This window comes from Aureobasidium melanogenum, assembly GCF_000721775.1.
Source record: "Aureobasidium melanogenum CBS 110374 unplaced genomic scaffold scaffold_19, whole genome shotgun sequence".
NCBI classification, from domain to species: domain Eukaryota; kingdom Fungi; phylum Ascomycota; class Dothideomycetes; order Dothideales; family Saccotheciaceae; genus Aureobasidium; species Aureobasidium melanogenum.
In genome coordinates, this window is record NW_024470071.1 from 455,118 (window position 1) to 474,403 (window position 19,286).

The 19,286-nt window shown below is 50.7% G+C and overlaps 5 protein-coding genes across 5 annotated transcripts; 2 read left to right on the top strand and 3 right to left on the bottom strand.

Moving 5' to 3' along the window:
- Nucleotides 1-1,451: 1,451 nt before the first annotated feature.
- Nucleotides 1,452-2,342, bottom strand: M437DRAFT_54175 (pyrimidine 5-nucleotidase; the record flags this gene model as incomplete). The annotated part of the gene is made up of 5 exons (XM_041022646.1): nt 1,452-1,618; nt 1,667-2,092; nt 2,146-2,181; nt 2,229-2,241; nt 2,298-2,342. 5 exons carry the CDS (start codon nt 2,340-2,342, stop codon nt 1,452-1,454), a joined length of 687 nt encoding a protein of 228 aa, XP_040877648.1.
- Nucleotides 2,343-2,756: 414 nt separating this feature from the next.
- Nucleotides 2,757-3,602, top strand: M437DRAFT_54144 (uncharacterized protein; the record flags this gene model as incomplete). The annotated part of the gene is made up of 1 exon (XM_041022643.1): nt 2,757-3,602. A coding segment is annotated over one exon (846 nt), but the record flags the coding sequence as incomplete, so codon positions are not given.
- Nucleotides 3,603-5,908: 2,306 nt separating this feature from the next.
- M437DRAFT_54297 (uncharacterized protein) lies at nt 5,909-9,218 on the top strand (the record flags this gene model as incomplete). The annotated part of the gene is made up of 3 exons (XM_041022664.1): nt 5,909-6,460; nt 6,517-6,789; nt 6,846-9,218. 3 exons carry the CDS (start codon nt 5,909-5,911, stop codon nt 9,216-9,218), a joined length of 3,198 nt encoding a protein of 1,065 aa, XP_040877650.1.
- A 1,059-nt stretch (nt 9,219-10,277) lies between these two features.
- On the bottom strand, nt 10,278-11,800 carry M437DRAFT_33376 (uncharacterized protein; the record flags this gene model as incomplete). Its single annotated transcript, XM_041019248.1, has 2 exons — nt 10,278-11,420; nt 11,477-11,800. Coding segments are annotated over 2 exons (1,467 nt in total), but the record flags the coding sequence as incomplete, so codon positions are not given.
- Nucleotides 11,801-14,848: 3,048 nt separating this feature from the next.
- Nucleotides 14,849-18,588, bottom strand: M437DRAFT_54276 (uncharacterized protein; the record flags this gene model as incomplete). The annotated part of the gene is made up of 5 exons (XM_041022661.1): nt 14,849-15,181; nt 15,263-15,973; nt 16,046-16,292; nt 16,497-17,954; nt 18,008-18,588. 5 exons carry the CDS (start codon nt 18,586-18,588, stop codon nt 14,849-14,851), a joined length of 3,330 nt encoding a protein of 1,109 aa, XP_040877652.1.
- Nucleotides 18,589-19,286: the final 698 nt, after the last annotated feature.

Sequence of the window (19,286 nt, forward strand, 5' to 3'; positions counted from 1 at the left end):
CGTGTTAATTAGGGGCTTTGGCAGCAAAGAGTGGCAGACAGAGACGAGCGACCGCTGTTCACCACATTCTCAACCACCGCAACTTGCAATCATGGGGCCGATCTCAATCATCGCCATCAACTTCGTATTGCACTACGCGTACGCCATCCACCTTTGCCCGGCCAAGCTTTGAATCTCTGTCCTCTAGTTACACCATGCTGTGCACACGCAACACTCGTTGCTTCTACAGCCTCAAGTCCCGTATCCGTCTTGAAAACTCGAAACATCGCCACAGCCGCTGTGATGACGACGAAAGCCCGTGGCAAACCTCCGTGATCCCAGACTCTCAACTCCCACAAACTTTACGGACACGCCAACCCCGTTCTGCATTGGTTGAATCTCCCTCAACTTGCCCCGTCTAACCCGTCTCGCGATAGTGCCCGAGCGTCTCTTCTATTTCAAGGAACCACCCAAGGGCCTTGATTTGATGCCAACTTCAACCAGGACCCATGAAACAACCACTCGAGCCTCCATTTTTGTTCGGTCATGCTTCTGTACTGCCCAGCTCTGACTTTCAAAAAAAAAGCCATGACTCTGTAGCTACCCTGTGATGTCTGTTCAAATTTTATCGACGATGTACAAGGATGTGTATCGCCATGCTGACAGGCACCGCCCGCCGTTGCTACAGTGCTGACAGGCACATGCATGTACACTGTACAGTAGAAGCAGCACCTTCGGCATCGCATTTCCCGGCATAAAGATCCATATCAAAACACCAAACAAGATCTGACAAGCACTCTTCCATTTCTGTCTTGTATTTCATGCTCCTCTTACCAATCTTTGTCTTGCCTTGATTGTCCTCACCGATTAACGACTCGCGTGTCGGTGGCTTCTGCTCCTCCCAGCCTCGCGAGATTGCTGTAGATTTTCGGCTACGAATCCGCTCTTCCACCGGCCAATTCTGCATGTAGAAGCGCCGAACACACAAGAGTGGTTCATTTTCACGACCTGTATCTTCAGAATACAGGTCCTTGTCTGCTGACTGCACTGCTTTGTGCAAATTGTCGATTCTTCCAGCATTTTTGCAATTTCTAACTTTGCATTCTAGAAGGCGCTAACTCCTCGACCATTGAGCTTGTTTATAGGGGCTAAGTACCCGCAGCGGCTCCTTAAACGTTTCAATTCCCTTACTCATGCAGGTCTGACTCTAGCCCAAGAACTGACCATCAAGCATTTGAAGGATTACACTGATCATGTGGATGATACTTTGTGCTTGCTACAATCCTTCTAGGACACATGGGGTCCCTTATAGACATGATCATGTTGCTCAGACCACGACACCCTCTTGTTGACTGCCAAGCACATCTTACGACACTTCCGAGTACGAAGAATTAATGATATTACGCTGTTATGTCATCTAGCTCCAAAGCAAAGTCATTGGCTTTCAGGTGAGTCTGTCGTCTGCACCCTTGCTATTGGGTCGATTTGAAGCACTCAGGGAAGATGTTCCTAAGTTCTTCAAGATTGCTTATCTGGTATTTGGAAACCTGTGCCACAGGCGCAGTGACTCCTGGTTCTACCAAATGGGCGGCAGTCCAACCTAACTTGGTTGCACCGGCCGCATTGATAGCAGAGTCGTCTAAAGATGTCAGCAGGAATCCGTGACAGTTCATAGAATGCAACTTACCGACGAAATAACAATCTTCAACGGATTTTGCACCAGCCTCGGCCATGGCTTTCTTGAACATGTCGGGTGACGGCTTGCAAAGGAACTTGGCGGCTGAGTAGTCGCAGTAGGTGATGCCTTCAAACATGTCCTCGACGCCCAAGAGCTTTACAACTCGTCGACCGTGGTTGATATAGGCATTTGTGAAGAGCCAAGGCTTCACTTTTGATGTGTCAAGGTCCTCGAGCAGCTTGCGCAACTTCGGATCAGGTGACATGATATCTTCAAGTGGCAGTGCATCGTCGACCTTCTCGTTGTACTCTAGTGCATCGACCTTGTGGTGGCGTACAAGACCCTCAATGGCAAGCCCATAGTCTTTGTAGTACCGCGTATGCAGTTCGTTGGCCTCTTCTCGTGACAACGACAGATGAGTTTCGAAGTATTTGTCTGGCGCCTGATGAGTCATCGCGCGAATACCAATATTGATCAAAGACGCATACCGATCAAATCGCCCATCAATTCATGCACTTTCTTGTCTGGGTCTGGTTAGAACTAGATGTGAGATTAGGGTGATCTGACACACTCTTGGAATACAACTGTCAAGACTGTCAATAGCTGTTAAAACTCGGAATGTTTCTGTATGATGACCTACGCAATTATCTATGTCGAAAAAGAAAACTTTACGGTTGTCCGCCATGTTGCTCTTTACCATATCTATGCGTCTAGTTGTAGAAGAAACAAAACTCCGGGATGCAAAGAGACCTGGCCGAGCAAGAAGAGAAGGAAACCGACAAAGAGAGGGCAACATTCAACAAATGAGTCAAAGAAAGAAACAACACGTTGACGTCGATGGTATGGAGAATGAAGGGGTTGGCTACAGTACCTGGTCGTCGGCCCGCCGCCCTGGTAAATCGAGCCGCGCCGCCAAGCCGTCCCTTCCCGAGTCTCGGATGGCGATCTGACAATTTCATCACGAGCTTGAACTCCCAGTTGTTTTTTCTTTGCGTCGTCGAAACAACACGCGTGCCATCCATTTGCTATCACTAGACGTTGTATAGGCATGACGCTCGCATAGTACCATTGCTACTGGTGACATTGCTGTTCTTTCGTCATGGCTTCCGCGCAGGTGAATGGCTACAAGCCTGCTGTTGCAGAGCAGCATGAACAAGCTGCTTTCTACGACCAGTGGCTGCAATTAAAGGAGGCTGTTCTAGCAGACAAACACGCACGCTTTAGGTTGCCAGCTGCTGTAAGACAGCGGCTTCAATCTGCCGTCGCGCCATCGTCTACTTCCAACTATGCCTCAACTTTGCAGCTACCTGGCCTTTCTAATGCGCAAAGCAGAGAACAGGCAATGCTCAACTCGTCTCAGGGTGCTGCTACTGCTGCTTCTCTTCTAGGAAATGCGCAAGCCTTTTCACAGAATGCGTCCACAGCATCAGGGACAGTTGCTTCTAGGAGTGGCATTGACCCAGTTCTGTTGACAAAATCTGAAGATTTGATCAGAGCAGAGATACAGCTGAAGAGACAGCGAATTGAGAGACAGCTCAAAGATGCAGCAGAGCAGCGCAGACACACTCCCTTCTTCAAGAATCAGGAAGACATGGCACCTCTTATTGGTCTGACCGAGACTTTTGAGAAAGCGCTTGAATTGGTCAGGCCTATTTCGGGTCTCAAGCCCCCTGCTAATGCTCAAACTACAGCGAGTGATTCTTTCGACGAGAATTCATATTACTCTAGCCAGGCCAACGATTGGTCGTCAGAAGAGGGCTCGCCCAACAAGAGATCAGAAGCGACAGGTCTGGCAAGTAGCGCACCTCCTTCTAAGCAGCATCCTGTCCATGTTGAACATGATGACAAGCAGCATCGCCCTTTGCACAATCTCGATCAGCACGAATCCGAAACTCTCTACGACGCCGAAAGGGAGGATTCGGAGGAATACTCACCACCGGATGCAAATGCCTTTAGTGGGCCAGATGCTGACGCCGATGCAATGGATCTGGACGACGGTAAGTACACACCTATGTGCGTGAGCCCATGTGTGCCCTTGCTAAGCAACGGCGCAGACAGCAGTGAGTTCGTGCCGCAAGAAGCCAATGTCCCATCGCCTCGGGCCACTGTCATCACCAATCACCTCAGTCAAGTCGCTGCCCCTCAGCCTGCTCGAGTCTCGCCTCTTACTCTGGCCAAACCTCCCGGTCTTACCCAGTCCCAGACGAGCTACCCCTCAGCGGCCAATACTCAATTGCCTGCCTCACCTCATGCCTACCAATCCTCTAGCGCCTATCGCCAGCACTTTGAGTCGGACGACTCGACCACTTCGCCTCGCAATTCGACTCAAACCAGTCCAGTCGGCGCTTTCAAGAAACAAAGAGGGAAAGGGAAGAAGAGAAAGCGAGAAGCTGACAGGGAAGCGAAAGAGGCTCGTAAAAACCGGCCAAAGCCTAGTGCGCCTTCGCCTGAGCCTTACATCAAGCCCGAACCTGTGTCACCACAACCGTTCGCGGCACCTCCTGCTTTGCAACCATCTCGCACTCGACCATATCAATTGCCGCCAGATGTTGAGGTAGTCTCGGGTCCGAGAGCATACTACCATGAACCCCCGCCTCATCCTCCAAACATGCACTATGGCATGGATGGTGTGTCTTCTCCTACTGTCATCAGAGTCTCATCCCCTAGTGTTTATGCCAGACCTAGAAGAGATGACCAAGACCTGCGCCGTGTCGCCAGTTTGCACGCTGCGCATCGTCCTGTTTCCCCCATGGCCAGAGCAGCGTCTCCCGCCGGCTACCGCACTGTATCACAGCCTTTCCCCGAAAGAGCAGCACGATATGGTGAGGAGGTCATGAGAACCCCACAGGTACAGTACGTGCGATCCGAAAGGTCTGTGACTCCGCCACACCTACGGGCTGCAAGAGAAGGTCCAGCCTCCATGATGGCACCTCCACCACCGCCAGCTAGAAGAATTGTCGTGGACCAGTACGGCAACAGATACTATGCGAACGAGCCCGAAACACAGCCTAGAATGTCAGTCGCGCCTCAGCTGCGTCCAGAAAGCGAATTGATGTATGAACGTGCGCCGAGCAGACAGCCTGTTGCATACGCAAGCCAACCTGCACTCAATGCATATGAGGACGAACATGGAATGAGAATGCCACCACCTCCACCGCCAGTGCGAAGAGTGGTTGAGCAAGCAGAAATCGCACCAATTGATTATCGCGCGTATAGACAGCGAGAATATTCTCGCGCTCCTGAGCCACAGTACTATCGCGAGGAGCCTGCTGGGCCTATATATGTTAGGGACGCACCAGGACCCAGAGCGTCGGTGTATCCGCCCGAGTCTGCGCCAGCTGGAGTTTATGCTCCAAGAGCATACAGCGTGCGTCCTGAAATGGAGCCAGTCCGATACATGTCACGACAACCGAGCATGGCACCACAGGGCGATTACGCTCGAGTCGCAGAAATAGGAGGTCGCGCGGCGACCATGGCACCCCCTCCAGCACCAATGAGGGCGGTAAGTGTTGTGCCAGGATCCGAGTATGGACGTCCTGTCGAGATGAGGTATAGCTACGGCAGTCAGGGTGCAGGACCGTATGCAGCACCTGGCCCACGCTACGGTGAGGAAGCTCGAGAGATATACGTTGACCAATACGGAAGAGAGGTCAGAAGAGTAGGCTATTGAACAAGATTAGGGTGTAGCAGAGGCATTGTGGGACACGAAGTAGGAATAAAAGAATCAATTGAAGACATTCAAGACAAGCAAGAAATGTGCATGTGAGTTGGCTCAAGCTTCCATGGATCAGGAAGGTTTCAGGATCCCCTCTTTCCCTCATGGCAATTGCACGAGGATTGCCGACGGTCGCCAGTGCGTTTGCAGCCGTTGCCTTCTGCTGGCGAGTGAAGTCTGTAGCGAATTACCATCGAAACAGTAACCAATACTTCGCGTTGCCATCCCGCGATCGTGGCAGGCCAGCGCACGTGACCGTCTTCTCCGAAGTCAGCACTGTGTATTGGAGATACGCGCTTTGTGTGGAAAAACGACGACGACGACAGTAACACTGATCCGTCAGGGACTGCAATTCACTACAAGTCTCTATCGGTTGGCTTGTCTTCTTAGATACTGGCGGGCTCTTTGGGCGCCCGTGTTGACTCGACTCCTGGACCTCGAGTGCTCCTTGTCCTTGTTTGAGTGCTGCTCCAGCCTCGACGTCGATCTGACCATAAACCCACACGCTCGTTCATCCTCGCATCTCGACTCCTCCGATGCACAAGATTTCCAACTTCACCGGCCAAGCTCGCCATGGTTGGGACAAGATGACGCCTGCAATGGGTTTTGGCCGTCCGCACCACCAGGACATGTCCATGCCGCCCACCAACATCAAGCGGAACATGGCCACACAGCACCAGATGCAGCCGAATCCACAGGTCCCGGGCCATCTTGTCAACCTCTCATTCAACATCCCCTTTGCTTCGAACCTCAGTGGCCCCGACCCAGACTCGGTCATCTACGCCAGTCCTGGAGCTTACGCGCGCTGGACGCATCCTCAGCCGAACAATCCCGATTCTCCGCCGCCGAACCACGAGCTCCCTGTCCACGCCCGCAATGTCGACAACCTGCGATCCTTGTGCAAGGTCATTACTGAAGCTAGCAATGCTCAGGTCCAGGCCACCGTCACCTCAGCCCGGCCCAAACCCGTGCCTGGCATGCAGCGAGGCCCCCTGAACACTCTCGTCACAAATGTCTGTCTTTCCGGCGACTCAGATTTGGTCTACAAGATGCGAGCAAAGATCTTGAATGAGACTCCCATCACCTTGGTAGGTCTATCTCCGGCAAGATGTGGTATACAAAGCACCCCGCTGACTCGAGACAGCGCTCCGCTACCGTCGATGTGGACTCGACACTAATCATGGTTCCTGGCACCGAAGGAGTCCGTACAGACGTTCTGAGACACATGGACGACATCTCGGACCGTACCAAAGCCGACATCTTCCTGCTCAACCCTCGTCCCTTGGACGTTGACTCGGCCAGCATCCATGGTACCATAGACAGCCTTGTCGAAAACCGATTACGTCTGATGATCTTTGGTGACATGGAATGTTGCGAGCATGCAAAGACCAGGATCTTGATCATGATCGACCAAATCGTATGTCTATCAATCTGCTCTTCATTGTGTTTTCTTGGTGCTGACCACCATTGTAGCTCATGCGACAAGTCGACACGATCAAGCTTGAGCTTTCTCTCCACACCCTCATCTGTGGCCGACATCGCCGCAACATCAAGCTCATCGAGTCAGCTACCGGTACTGCCATCTACTTCCCTCCGCTATTCCCTGGCATCTTCGGGTATAGCCCTGCCGGCTCATACCCTCGTGCCAGAGACGAGATCATCATTACAGGCGAGAGCCAAGAGAACATCATGCAAGCCAAAAGACGTCTTCAAGACCTCGTCCTCACAACAAAGACATTTGTCAAAGATGTCGCCATCACAACCAGCAAGGTCGACTACATCTTGCTTGAGCGTTTGGACAAGATTCGCAAGATTGTAGAACAGAACGGCTCCTACGTCCTCCTGCCTCCTCTTGGCAACCACAGTGGTCTCTTGCGTGTACAAGCGACCGACATTCTGAATGTCGAGCGCACAGTGCGCGATATCATGTCTCTGGCCGGTCAGTTCTATAGCGCTTCATGGTGGTTGACTCAGTTGGACCCCATGCAAAGGCAGCCAACACCATCCGACATCCGTGCCATGCTGCCCGACATATGCATCAATTCAGGCGCCGAGATCAACTTCGAGAAGCTCAACTTCCATATCAATGGAAGTGACGATTCTGTCAAGGCCGCAATGACCATTATCAACTCGCTGCCCTTTGTCAAGAAGGCCAACTCGACTCTGCGGGTCAAGGTTGAGCTTGCTAACGAACACAAAGAGTTTGTGAGCGGAAAGAAAAATGGCAAGATCAACAAGATTATGAGCCAGAGCAACGTCCAGATTGTTTTCGATGGCTTCAATGAGTACAACTTCTACATTGACGTACGCGGTGCTCAGTACGAAGCTACCAAAAATGGTCTCGATCTGGTCGAGCTGGAAATGCCCGCTTCTATCTCCTTCCACGTTCCGGATCAATACCACAAGCGCATCATCGGTATCGGCGGTCAGCATATTCAACGCATCATGAAGAAGTACTCTGTGTTCGTCAAATTCTCAAATGCTATGGATAGAGGCGGCATTGGCAAAGACGATGACGATGTCAAGGTCGATAATGTCATCTGTCGTACCCCTGCAAGAAACGCCGACAACCTTGAACTTGTCAAGCAAGAGATCATGGACATGGTCGAGAAGGTTGATGCGGAGTACGTTTCCGAGCAAGTCGTCGTCGACAGACTCTATCACCGTGAATTGGTTGCTCGCATGCCCGAAATCGAGGAGCTCGAGAAGAAATGGAACTGCAAAATCACCTTCCCCGGAACAGAACAGGCAAGCGATGTCATCACCGTATCTGGGCCTGAGTACCAAGTTCCTCAAGCCGTGGACGAATTCCTGGGTATGGTGCCTGAGAGTCACGATATCTCGTTTCCAAGCACGGTGGAACTTCGCACTTTCCTCATGTCTGCAGAGTTTCACGACGATGTTTTGCAGAAGCTCAAAGACCAGTATGTTGTCGAAGTCATTGTCCAGTCGCCAAAGCACGAAAGAATCGGCGACGAGGATGTTGAAGTCGAGAATCTCCTTCTCACCTACACACGTAACAATGCTGGCGGTCTGAAAGATGCTATCGATTTTTTGGTCCTCGGGCTTGTTTCTCATGGGCTGAGCGCGAGCACTGTGAAGGGTGCTATCCCTCGACCAAAATCTGACTCTTTCGAGGACTCGATGCCATACTTCGACTCTAAGCTTCTGCAGCGCGCGGAACCACCTGTCGTCGCCGAGTCGCCTACACGCACTCACTTTGGCAGTGGAGAAAGTAGTGAAGGCCATCGATCTATCTTCGACAGACTCAGGAAGCCGGGTAGTATGTCGTCCTTCTCGTCTTTCCTCGAGAGACGCAAGAACAGTTCCAACTCTCCCGCGTCCTCATTGTTCAAGCATGCTTCGAACAATGCTTCCAAGGCCTCGCTGCAAAGCATGGAATCGCGAGAATCGGGCTATCGCAATCCTTGGAATGACAATGGCCCTGACGCCGAACCTGATAGCGCCAACAATCAGGCAAACGGTGGATGGGCAACTCTGGCTGCGGCAGGCAGCCGACCAGCCACTTCGTCGGCATCGCTTACTTCGTCGACACCTTACGAAAGCAAATTTCCTTTTGGCGCCGGGCGTAATGGCTCTACGACTTCGCTTAACACCACTTTGATACCCGGGCTAGGCGGCGACGTCGCCTCCAACAATGCCCACTACCATACCAATGCCAACCGGTCAGCCTCGATTTCTGTCGAGGTTGTCAATGCCAACAGCGGCAATGTGTCCGCATCGTCATCCTCATCTACACATGGCCCGGTTGGCTCGCGTCCTTCGAGTTCTGCTGCTGCTGCACCTGCTTCTGGATACCCGGCTCCCATAGGGCCTCCGCAATGATTTTGATTTGATTCTACAGACCATATATGTCTTTCCGATCCAGGGAAAAAGGATCTTCCTCTTGCCCTGGGGTCTTCTGTCCTCTTCTTGCTTCTTGTTTTCACGCAATGATATCCGACCGCCAAGACGTTCCCTATTTTGCTTTTTATCTTTTCCGGCATTTTGAGAGTACATTGCTACATACGTTCGGTTATGTTTCATCTCCTGTCTCTCCCTCATCCTTGCCGCTTTTTCATTGCTCTGGTTTTTTCACTGCACTGTCCTGCTGTTCCAGCCTCTTTTCCAAAAGAAAATACCCCTGTTCGAAGACTTAGCCTTGATTTTGATTTATTGTTTACGTCAGCTCTATATACCAACCACTCGGCTCTTTAACCAAAAGTCGCTTTGAAATATCTTTCTTATCACCTCTACAAGTATCCACGCTGTGACCATAAGCCTAACGAGTGGTCTCAAGTGCTCGCAGAATCAGTCGCATGTGTCTGAACTCATCCAAAGTCTCGCAACATGTGCTCCTCTGAGACTCGTTGAGGGCAACACCCTGCTTCTCTGGCGAGATGTATGACAACCTGCGAACGCACTCAATCTCGCATACCGGACACGTGCAATAATGGCACGACGTTTGTTCCTGCAGGTCGCATCGACACTGCGGCGACACGTAACTTGTGAGAAGGAGGTAATCACTACTTGTTATGCATCTATTATTAGCACATAGTTGGCAAAGGACGAGGGTTAAACATTTCATCACATAACAAAGAGATCCAGTCTTTCCTTTGCAAGGTTGAGTAAGATTTTACTAGAGTAGAATATTTGAAAGCTTGACTTTAGGTCTCGAGTTATGCTAACCCTCTATTGACCTGTATACAGCCTTTCCTCTTCCTCATGCTTCGCAGTGCTAGATCTTCTACCTTCTCGCCATTGCTGCAACCAAGAAGAAAACTCCACTTTCTGCTGGCCTTTGCGCAAGAGCAACCTTAGTTTCCTCTGATATGACAAACCTGCCACGAAACACAAGGCCCAGAGCAATACAGTGACGACTGTGAAACTCCAACTTGCTGAGTATGAGACAGTGCCTTGATCCGCAGTAACAGTTTTGGAGATAGCCAGTACAGCGCCGGTCTTGTCAATCGCAACGATGCGCAAGTAGTCGTACTCACCCTCCGGCACCTCAATTTGTGTCTCGAACCCATTCTTGTCTGCTTTGACAGCATCGATGAAACTCAATGCATCACCAGGTGTAGCTTTTACTGTCTGCAAGATCCATTGGCTCACTTCTGTCGCGCCCAGCCAGCTCACAAATGCAAAGCCATCCCTTGGGTCGAGATACACATCTGGCCGTGTGTTTGGACGTCCGATCCAGGTGCTAGCCCTAAACGCACGATATGCGTGTACGAAGCCAAACGGGAACAGCATAGATGGGTTGATATGGGTATCGCAAAGGACTTCGCCATCAGGAGAATATTCGGTGAATTCTGCATGGTAGCCCCAGCCCAGCAGTACGTTGCCAGAGTCCAGAACTTGCATCGATCCTTGTTGGGGTGTGCCTCGCGACCCAGGATTCATGTATTCTTGAACCAGCTCGACAGTCATCTTCTCCACGTCCAATTGTACCAACATCCCACGGCTGATCTCGCTGCCTCCTAGCAATTTCTCATGCCATTTCTGGTAGTTGGCATTGTCGAAGATACTGAGTTGATTGTTTGCTTGCACAGAGACGTGGTGTTGCCAGGCAAAATCTGTCGCCCTTCCTCCTGATAAGTCTGAGAAATCATTGTTGCGGCCGCCCAGAGTCCACAAGATTTCCCCCGTGTCGGCGGAGATGCATGCAATGCTGTGCATGAAGCGAGATGAAATGATGTAGTTCTTACTGCTATCCTTGTCAACACTGTTGATGTGGAAGAAATCGAAGGGTGACTCAGGGCTCTTGCCTGCAGAGCCTATGGGATAGAAAGTGTCGTGGATGGCGAAATGATCTGACGCACGCCATTCGAAGACGATGTCACCAGTCTCAATGTCTATCTCGCGAAATAGACTATCATAAATCCAGCCGGAGTCTTGGACTCCAAGAGAGGATAGATCCATCGAGATGGTATCATAGCTCGTGAGTAGAGCTGTATCGTCAGTTGTGATGGTGAATTCGTGAAAATCGTTCTCCAGCGTGCTTGAGGCAGAGAACTGCTTGAACACTTCATAGTTGGAGTTGAGCTGCAAAACAGGTCAATTCAACGTTATCACACGGAAGTGAATGCGCGATCACCAACCATATAATATGTCCCTAGGCCGAAACCAAAATCAATGTCTCCAGACCAGAAAGTAATGTACTGCTCGCCTCGGTACTCTTGGACCTTCAAGTTCATCACGCATGAACCAAAACTTTCGTCCATCCAAATTAGATCCCCATGTTCATCCAACATGATTCCAGCGGGACTCGGGACCATTGATCCGCGAAGGCTCAGTAAAGTGTATCCGTGAGCACATTGCTCATCCCATCGGATAGTATTCATGTGTGGCGGCCGCAAAGGTGATGACTTGAAAGATTGCTGAGGATATCGTCCAAGAAGACCCAAATCGTATATCGTTGAACTCCATGAGCTGTCGGAGATATCCTGACTGCATTCGACATGTAGCAGGAAGAGGGCCAGTACTAGCCAACCCAGCAACCGCCAGCTATCTAGGCCCGAGGATGACTTGAGCAATTGAGGCATCATGAGTTAATTGTTTTGCGTGACGAGAAGGACGAAGAAGACCTTCCACGACTAGACGTGGGAACCGACCCATGAAGACCCTGCTCCTCCATGGGACCAGCCAATACTTTCCTCTACGTATATTGCTGCTCTCGCCCTGGTCTCATTGTCATCAGGACCAAGGCATCGATATTGCCCAGTGACAATCGTCATCTCTACAACATACCTGGAAGAATTCGGAAGGTCACAATGCTTGGCCCGCGGCGAGTGTCTGGGAAATATCGATCTTGATCCTGGAGGTGTGGAGATAACGATTTAATAACAAGGGCATTGGCACCATTTGATGAGTTGTAGGCTATCAAGACCGTCGCTTCTTCGCGTCTGATTGCGTACAACACGATATCGATCTTATCACGCATCATTTAGCAGAGCCGTAGCTGGAACAGGCATACTGATCGTCTAGGGTTGTAGTGTCTCAATCGCGTGTACAATTGCCGGACCAAGGATGACGTGGATTGATGGCTGCCAAGCTAGATCGAATGCCAATAACGCGGCTCTTGTGGTAGGTTTAGCTTAGAGTGGGAGGACATTACTCATGCAATAGACCGCCATGATTGATGGAATGGTTTCTGATTCAACTGCAGCGGTACGAGTAGCAGGACGAAAAAGAGAGTTCGGGAAATTGATGCTGTCTTGCGTAGACCTCCTTGCACAAAGAGTCACGCCAAGCTTTCTCTATGCAGGCTCTATGCAGGCTTCGCTTGCACAACCTCTTGACAGACCGCCATACCACGAAAAAAAATTATTTTGGATCATATTACATGCCCAAAATGATGCTGCCCCCTATCAGAGTTGAACTGATGACCTCGGCATACCATAAATACTAGTGCCGCGCTCTACCAACTGAGCTAAAGGGGCTTGTGTGGCAAATTCACTACAGTCTGGTATAGATCCAGACGAATGTGTTTCACCTGATGCTTGTAATCATAACTTGCTCATTGTCTTGGGGGTAGGGCAACAGGTTATAGAATGCACAACAATTATTAACAATGTGTCGGGAGATAAGAATCAAGGCTGAGTGGTAGACTCTTCAGACCATGATTCTAGTTTTCTCCTTTTTGTTTCGTGCAACATCACAAACTGATTTGGACAGCTTGAAGCTGAATATACTTGCATGTTTTGTATAAAAGTTGCTAAGGCTCGATAGACAACCAATAGTTGTCATGCAAGCCGGGGAATGCAATCAACCTAAGATCTTTGCCAAAAGCCAAAGAACGCCATCATGCGTCCGTGAGTCAATGTCTTACAAGATCAAAGGTCGGCGATGTTGCGTTGCTAGACAACGCCGAAGCCTCCATATAAATTTCATGGCCGAAGACACTGGCTCGATTTGATCAACAATCTGGTTCATCACCACTAGCTTAACATGTGTTTATATGGTCCACATCGTAAATCATTCTGTCGCATGTTGTATCTCGCTGCTTCTAGCCACCTTGATTAGCCTGAAGTTGCTTACAATAGCAGCAGGAGTTGGTGTAGGTGACTCAGCAAAGTCACCTTGTGTGGGGTATGTCCGCCAGCGGTGACCCTTTTGGTCCTCTTGATCCTCCCTATGTCGGCCAGCAAAAGGTCGGATGTCAGCCTATAGGGCTGACGGCCGCGTTTTTGCTAGGCACGAGGAGGCTGAAATTGTCAATTCAAAGGCGTGGAGGATGGATGGCTTGTTCGAAACGTCGCCGACAAGGCGTGAAAAAGTCATTTCGGTGAGTACAGCAGAGTCATCGCTGTTTCTGAATGTGATGTGGTCGATGTAGTATATATAGATCGAGGTATGTTCGTTTTAGTGCTTGACATATTCATCAAGTCAATTTGACCTTGTACCATTTGGTTGTACCTTCAAGAACACTGTTGCCTACATTCAGACTATACCTACCTACCTCTTTGCTCCACAAGATATTGCAAACTCCCAAACCAAATCAACCAACATCATCTATTTCACTCTCCCAAGCGGACAAGAGAATTCAGAAGCATACCTCATCTCACACACCCACAACAATGCCATCCAACCCCTTTTCTCGCCTGACGAGCACCTCCAGCTCATCGGACACAGCCTCGATCAACACAACCTCATCCACCTCATCCTGGACCAAGCTACTACAAAAAAGCACTCCTGTCTCGACATACTCCACTATCAGCACGACTTCAGAATCAACAAGCAAATCAAAGACCAAAGATACTCTGTCGCCAGGCGAGAAGCAAAAGATCAAGCAACAAGATCGTATGAGTATGCAAATTTTGGCTACACATGCTGCTTTGAGGTAGCTGGTACCTCTATATCTTGCCATCGCTTGCTCTGGGCTTTGGATATATGCAAGATGTACTTCTGTCACGTCGCTAGGCGTACCAGGACAAGGGCTGGGAAATGATTTATACACGAAAGTGCTGTGACTTCCTGGAGAATGGCGTTTGGAATCGACCAAAGTCGAAGAAAGATATGACTGCATAATGATAGTGCTTTTTTAGTGTGTTTTCTCTCAATCAAGACACTTTCAGACATATCTCGTTCCAAGCACTAAGAGAAGGCCATGGGTCGTTCGTCTCTCGAAAAATTGAAAGAAAAGTAGATAGGAAGGAGTACATCCAAGCTAGCCATATGCAGCTAAATATGATGGTTCGCTCCTTCCTTCTTGCAGACGATTATCGAGAAGTACGAGAACCGTGAAATAAACCTGTAGCAGGATGTGATGAGTAAAGAAAAGGCTCTTTGCGATTTCGCTCATGTAAAAACATTATCAAAGACTAAAACGACTCCTCAAGCGCCACCTCTTCCCTTTCCCACCACTTTTGTGATATCATGCTGTGTCGTTTCCTTATGCCCCAGACTCATGAAATTGGAAGAAAGAAAAGGAGAAAATGAAAAGTGGTCTACCTACCAATACTTGTCGTCGATCAATTGCTCCTCTCCCTGCGAGCAATGAAGTAGACGATCAAGTTGCGCGCGCTTTCTTGAAGGCCGTTCTTATCCAACATACTCCAGAATTCGCTTTTTGCATCGCCTTGAGATTCGGCGTCTGATGGCCAACTCACGTGCAGTTGTGTGGCCAGCTCGACGGATGACTTGCGCACCTCTGCATCCTTGGAGCGCAAGGAGACGACAGCAAGACGACCAGCGCGTTCGCCCAAGTCTCTCGACAGCGGAGAGGCAGTGATTGTAGTGGATGCAATCAGAGCAGCCAGATTGCGGAGCGCGAGTGCCACTGCCTTGTTCTTGCGCACCATGCTCTCATCGCCGTGTCTTGCCTGGATTGCTGCAACGGCGCCATCGAGCTCTTGCTCCTGTGTATTGTCATCTGTTTCAGACACACAATGCTCGAGCCACTCAATTATCGCCTTCTCGCCCTCGTCCGGGTGGACTCTGGCTACAATGTCGCTGGCTAGTGCTTCAAGATCCTTGACTAACAGTCCTGAACCCTCAACATTCTTACGTGCGTCGAGGGCTCCAGTAAGAGCACGAGGATACCACCGTCCCGAGGCGATCCACTTCCTATAAGGCGGTTGCTGCGCATTGAGCACTGTTCTCATCACACTGGTAGCCTGTCTTCGAAGCTCTTGCGAGTGTCGCACAGCAGGGTTTCCTGCAGCATCCGAAGATTCGACGATGTATTCGAGGAGAACACTGCACAAGTCATCAAAACGTCTGCCTTCACCCACTGAGCCAAAGATCTCGCCAGACTCTGATGATTTTATCAACTCAAGCACCTTCCGGAAGCCATGTGCATCAAGTGTACGTCCTCGGATGCGTTCAATGCCTGACATGAGCAGCTTCCTAGAGCGCAGGGTCTCGGACTTGGTTTGCGGGCTCTGTGGCGGTGAGTCTTCTGTTCTAGGCATCTCCTCACGGTTGGAGCTTTCGGCGGTCGCAACTTGGCTGAATTCATTGACAGGAACTTCCCCCAACACACTGCGAGCATCTTGCGACTGCTGAGTCTTTTGAGCCTCTGACGCTTCTATGCCCTCCATGAACGGGTCTTCATGAATTTGGAAAGCGGCTTCTTCAGCCTGGGGTGAAGCAGACTCGATCTGAGCAGCTGGCGCTAGAGTGGGCAAAGGAGATGTTGCACCACCAGCGGGTTTTGCAGGACTGACTTCACGGTGAGGACTGGGCTGGTGGCTGATCGTGACTGGCGAGTCATTTCTATCAGATGCGCGCCGTGTGTGCTGTGGCTCTGATGGTTGAGTATCTGTTGTAGCATCGACGGTCGACAGATGCGAAGCACGACGCTCGAAGACGGGCACATGTGATCTGTGTACGGTTGGCAACTCCATACTAAAGGTGTCGTCAGCGATCACAGGTATCACACTGTCTACAGATGCCGAGCCATTCAAGGTTGGTCTGCGCAGCGTCGACTGCGGAGAGGTCGGGATATGGCTCCTAGTCGAATTCGGGGAGGTTGGGAGATGGCTCCTAGATGAAGTCGGTACAAAGGAAGCGAATTCGTCTTCTTTTGATGCGGTCGGCTCTTCTGTCTTGCTATCTCTACTCGAGGGTCGAGTCCTGTTGGCAGCCGATCTCGGAGACAGGTAAGACTGACGGAACGGACTCAACGCTGGACTACCCCTATCAGTGCGGGATTTGCTTGCAGATGTGCCAACGGAGGTAGATGCAACTTCTTGTCGGGGACTGGTGACGGGACTCTTGATAGAAGGTGTCTCTGGTCGAGCAAGTCTGCGGCTCGCATAGGGGTCTGCTGTGGCTGGACGAGCGATCTCAGGGCGTCTGACAGGCCGCCTTGCAGCTCCGGACATCAAAGCGTTGGGTCTTGCACTGGTTGAAGTGGACGACGAAGTCGAGGCGGTTGAGGGAACACGAGCAGAAGCAGGCGGTCCAGCAGACGGTTGGCGAGCAGAAAGGTTGTTTGATGACTTTGATCTTACAGTGGCAGGCGAAACAGAGGCCATCGCAGAGTTTGGACGACTCTCAGCCTGAGCCTTCTTGCGCGCTGCCATGATGGCATCTCTGACGGAAGATTTTGATGCTGCACCTGCTCTGCTTGCTGTAGAAGTGCGAAGAGTAGAAGCACTAGAAGTAGACGCATTGGGATTGAGAGAATGTTTCTCGAGGGCAATCTTTGCCTTTGGGTCGAGAGTGTTCATGATAAGCTCGGCTCTGTTAGGCCAGATCTTGGCTAGGGCCCAGTAAGTAGCTCTCATGGCCTCTTTAACCTTGGGCTGCGAATCGTTGAGACCATGTTTCACACACTTTTCGGCGAGCTCGAGGCCTCCGGTGCTCTCGAAATGAGACTTTGCCCCCACTTGTCTGCTGAGGATTGTACGCAGCCAGCCCGAGGCAAAAGTTCTCGGTTGAACGTTCTTGTCCTGACAGGCAATCCAGACATGTTGCATAGTACGAATGTTGTACGAAACGTATTGATAGATAGTGTCGACCGTCTGGTTACCGTTTTGAGCAGCAATATGCTTGGTAGCTGCACACATCTTTACAAATGTCTGCAGGTAGATCTCGACCATTGAATCGAGGGCTGGACCCAGAGTTCTGGCCAATTCTTGGACCAGATAACATGCGTTGGTAGAAGTCGTTGTTCTCAAAGAATTGGCAACTTTGATAATACCGGCTTGCATGTGCTTTATTGAGGACATGAAGAGAGTGTGGTAGTCGGTGGGTGCGTTTCCCTTCAAGAGCCGCCTCATCTTGGTAACGCTCTTGTCGCGATTTCCCCAGTTCTCTTCACTCTCCCTACCTTCGAAATGGGGAACCATGTCACTGAAAGTATCCTCGAGCTCCCTCTGCGAATGAACGAAGATGGGGTCCATTGGAACCTCCTCAGGTGGTGGCGGGCGAGCGGCCTCGCTGTTGATGCTCTCGGCGAGATGGGGATCGATGGCGGGGAGGGAACGAGTGGACTGCGACATGTCTATTGCGGGCGCCGATGCTTTGTCTGAATCGATCTGAGTGAGGATCTGAGATGCGATGCCTGTGCGAACACCATGCAGGTTCAATTGTCTCTTGAGATCGGCTTTTGCGCGGTCTGGCGCATTTCTACAGAACGAGTGTCAGTAAAGCGAGCGTGTCGCGATTCAGTAGCGACATACCGGAAAAGATCAACCAGAGCACTCTTTGCCGAATCGCGAACTGCGCCGTCATGGTCCTCCAGATTTGCGACCATCAAAGGTACGAAACTCTTGAAAGGTAAGGCTTCTTCACGATTCATGCGCACAACCCAGTGCATGGCTGTATCCTTTGCTCGCACGTTCGCGCCGGGGATAACTTCGTCGCGGATGATGTGCTCGACGTCGTGAGCACAAAAGTGCCAGGCGTCAGCAAAGGCTTGTGATGCGGCATTGCGGTGGTTCTCGCGAAGGTCGCCTAGTCTTTCTTGTAGGGCGGGAAAGAGTTTAGGAGCGTGTTGGACAATGGCAGAGCCATCAGGGTCCTGGATCTTCAGGCGCTTAAGAAGATGACCCAGCGTTGTAAATGCAGCAGTGGCGAGGGTGCTCGAGGCTTGTTGAGTCAAGGCGACTCGGAGACATTCAAAGATAATGGGTTGCGCGCTGTCGGGCACTCGGTGGTGCTTGATGTCTGACTTGAGATTGTTCAGCTGGGTAAGTTTCGCGTCCGAGGCAGCAGATGAGCGTTTGAGCGTCAACAGCAGAGTCTGGGCCTGCTGGTCCATGGCGGAGCAAGGCCAAAGTCACGAGAGGGTCGAGTGTCGAGAGTCGGGGTCAGTTGGCGCAAAAGGAGTGTGGAAACAAGTGGAAGCCTTTGGCCAAAAGATGAGCGCTTGACGGGTTCGGGCGTCGCTGTTGTTGTCTCCCCGCTTCGATAAACAACGCACGCCGACAAGCTGAACCTTGTCCTTATGAATCCTCCCTCTGCTTGATTAGCCGCCCTGCGCCCACGCGGCCGGCTTCTCCGTTCGTGTAGAATATTGTCTGTTCTATCCTGCTATTCGAATCTCATTTCTTGTCTCTACAAACATGTATGTCTGCCGCGTGACAACTCGAACAGCATTTCAAAAAATAATGTTGCATCTGACGCAACTTCTGGTCGGTGCCCAGCGGCTCCGGACCTTATCGGCCTTATCACTTCGGCCCAGCTTTTTACTGTTGCTCCAAACACATGCTTGCACATGGCACTCGGACTTGCAACTTCATTCCATGATGGGATATCTAAGTTATTTCAATGCCTCCACACTGCTCGTAACGTTGTCAGATTCGAATAGCATGACATCGACCTCCGCTAAACTCAATCCCACTTCTCTCCTGGTTCTCCGACCATTTATCTCCTAATCCCACCTCATGAACCATTTAGTACAGTCCTAGTGGTTGTTAGCCCCATGCCTAGAAGCAATATAGAAACTCTAAAACGTAC